General features: G+C 34.0%; 1 protein-coding gene across 4 annotated transcripts in view; it reads left to right on the top strand.

Annotated features, from left to right (window-relative positions):
* The window catches only part of LOC107618672 (ribulose-1,5 bisphosphate carboxylase/oxygenase large subunit N-methyltransferase, chloroplastic), a 6,380-nt gene extending 4,236 nt beyond the window's left edge, over positions 1 to 2,144 (top strand). For 3 of the 4 annotated variants that reach the window (XM_021110897.1, XM_021110896.1, XM_016320798.2), the window contains 5 exons: positions 409 to 492; positions 622 to 755; positions 1,120 to 1,208; positions 1,322 to 1,470; positions 1,587 to 2,144. In XM_021110897.1, coding sequence (XP_020966556.1) covers positions 409 to 492; positions 622 to 755; positions 1,120 to 1,208; positions 1,322 to 1,470; positions 1,587 to 1,733 — 603 coding nt within the window. In that variant the 3' untranslated portion in view covers positions 1,734 to 2,144. Of the gene's footprint in view, positions 1 to 408; positions 493 to 621; positions 756 to 1,082; positions 1,209 to 1,321; positions 1,471 to 1,586 lie in introns of those variants that run through there. The other variant, XM_021110898.1, reaches the window with a different exon arrangement.

Below are 2,346 nucleotides of genomic sequence, written 5' to 3'. Positions count from 1 at the left end.
TTTCATGCTGTTCATTATAGTGAAATATTCTGAATTAAAACGTCAACATTATTCCCATGAATGCAAATATGCCAGACTCTTGGAATATGCTTTCACGAACCATAATTACTAAAATAGCTCAAGTACAAGTTTTCTGCACTGAATGTGACTTAAAACAAGAAATCAACAATTGGTAAAAAAAAAAGAGCGAAAGGAACATTATTGTTGCTTCACCTTAATTATATGATCCCTAGATTTAGAGATCCTTGCAATCATGTATTTTCTTTTTCTCTGTATAGGGCTATTATGCAATTATGTGATTTTGATTGTGTTTAATAGCTACAATGTATTTCAATTTGTTGCCAAATTTTGCTGTTTGTAAAATTTGTCACTTAGAGGTTACTGGGTTTTCTGCTTTCATTGTTTTAGGTACTGATAAGATATGGAAAGTTTTCAAATGCTACATTGATGTTAGACTTCGGTTTTACAGTCCCCTACAACATTTATGACCAGGTATTCCTTGTAATAATTAAATTTCTTGTATCATTAGCACAGCATAATGAATTTTATTGCCGACTTGTTGCTTTATTAACTCTATGATTGCATCTGTAATCATTGATTAATAATGCTGGTCATTCTCAGGTTCAGATCCAGTTAGATATACCTAAGCATGATCCTCTGCACAAGATGAAGTTGGAACTCATGCAACAATACTTTGTGCCTTCAAGGAAAAACGCGGAAAACTTGAAACATTCTTGGAACATCTTCACAATCAAGTTTGTACTGATTCTTAATTTTTCATCCGTCATGTTGATTCTACTTTATCAGTGCAAACTTTTGTTAATGCTCATGAACCAGTGCTTACTTCAGCAAACTGATCGTTATCATTTGCTTCTTTCTTTCCTTTTCATTCGATATCAGACAAAAAAGATGACCCACACAGCACTTGAATAGTCAATTTTATGTATATTGGGCATGAGATATCTTTTGCTGACTATTTTGCATCGGCCTTTATACATGTCTGGTTGCATAAAATGTGCATGTTAATAATGCAGAAATCTCTATATGATTTTACCCTAAAATATTGCTGATAAACTTGCCAGTATTTGGATATCTGATGGAGCTATGATCATCACATAGGGAGGTCAAGTGGCCTAAAGGAAAAGGGAAAGGTCTTCCGCAATCGCTTCGTGCCTTTGCTCGTGTTCTTTCTTGTACTAATCGTCAAGGTGCGCATAGCATCTAGTTGCTAATTTTTCCCACCCAAAAAGTAGTTTACACTTGTTGAATAAACTCTACCTAACAGTATCCACTTTTGTAATTCACATTGATCAATTATCAGAACTTGATGATCTGGTTGTGGAAGCTGCACAAACTGATGGTAGGCTAGGTAGGCGGCCGTTACCGGATGTCAACAAAGAGATTCAAGCCCACCTGATGTTATCGTCATTAATCGGCAAATTAATTGAGGAGCGCAGTGCAGCCATTATGGTAATGACTTTATCTTATAGGTGTATGATTGGTAGCAAGATAAAACAATTGGAGCATTTTTTTTTTTGTAAAGGTGTATTAATTGTATGTTCATGTGTTATTTCAATTATTTGTAGTCATTGGAGGAGTCTTCCAATTGTTCATCATTTTGTGTAAGAGTTCCTGTTAGAAGATTCATGGCCCGGGATCTCCTACGCGGCGAACTTCGCATTCTGAATTCTGCTTTTACATGGCTGGAGAACTACTGTTTGTCGTCAACTTAACAGTTGTTTGTAGCTGCAGCCTCAGTATAGCAGGAAAATGAAACTACCACATCAGATATATTGGAATTATCACAACCTGAAGATTGTGCTGACTATGGGTTAGCTGCTTCTTTTGGTTGGTTAGACTATTCAACCTCAGTTGTTTTGGTTCTATCACCTACTGGATTTGGAATGAGTATATCAGAGAGCAAGTTAGGGCAGCATCTGTTGTAGAATAGTAGAAATAAATATATTTCTCATGTTGTACCTTAATTTATTCTCTCCCTTCTGGATCAGAAAATGATGAATTGTGTGGTTGAGGCATCTGATGTGATGGCAAAACTGTTTGTCTCAGTGTAAAATAAATCTGTATTGCATCCAATTATGTAATGAGACATTAAGAAAAATAATTACCTTTTTATATTGATTGCATGAATAGTTATTCAAAAAATAAATGTGTTGTATAGTTGTGTACTAGTACATTAAAATTAAACTCATAAAAGAATCATCTTTTATATATAAATAAAAAAATGTATAAATAAACAAAGGTAAAGCTTCAAATTATAATAAAATCCTAGCTAATAAACTAGACTTAAGTAAGAAGGCTATAGCATTAATTATTTTTAACATCTTT

This window comes from Arachis ipaensis, chromosome B09, assembly GCF_000816755.2.
Source record: "Arachis ipaensis cultivar K30076 chromosome B09, Araip1.1, whole genome shotgun sequence".
NCBI classification, from domain to species: Eukaryota; Viridiplantae; Streptophyta; class Magnoliopsida; order Fabales; family Fabaceae; genus Arachis; species Arachis ipaensis.
The sequence above is the reverse complement of the archived record's forward strand: the minus strand, read 5'-3'. Positions and strand labels throughout refer to the sequence as shown.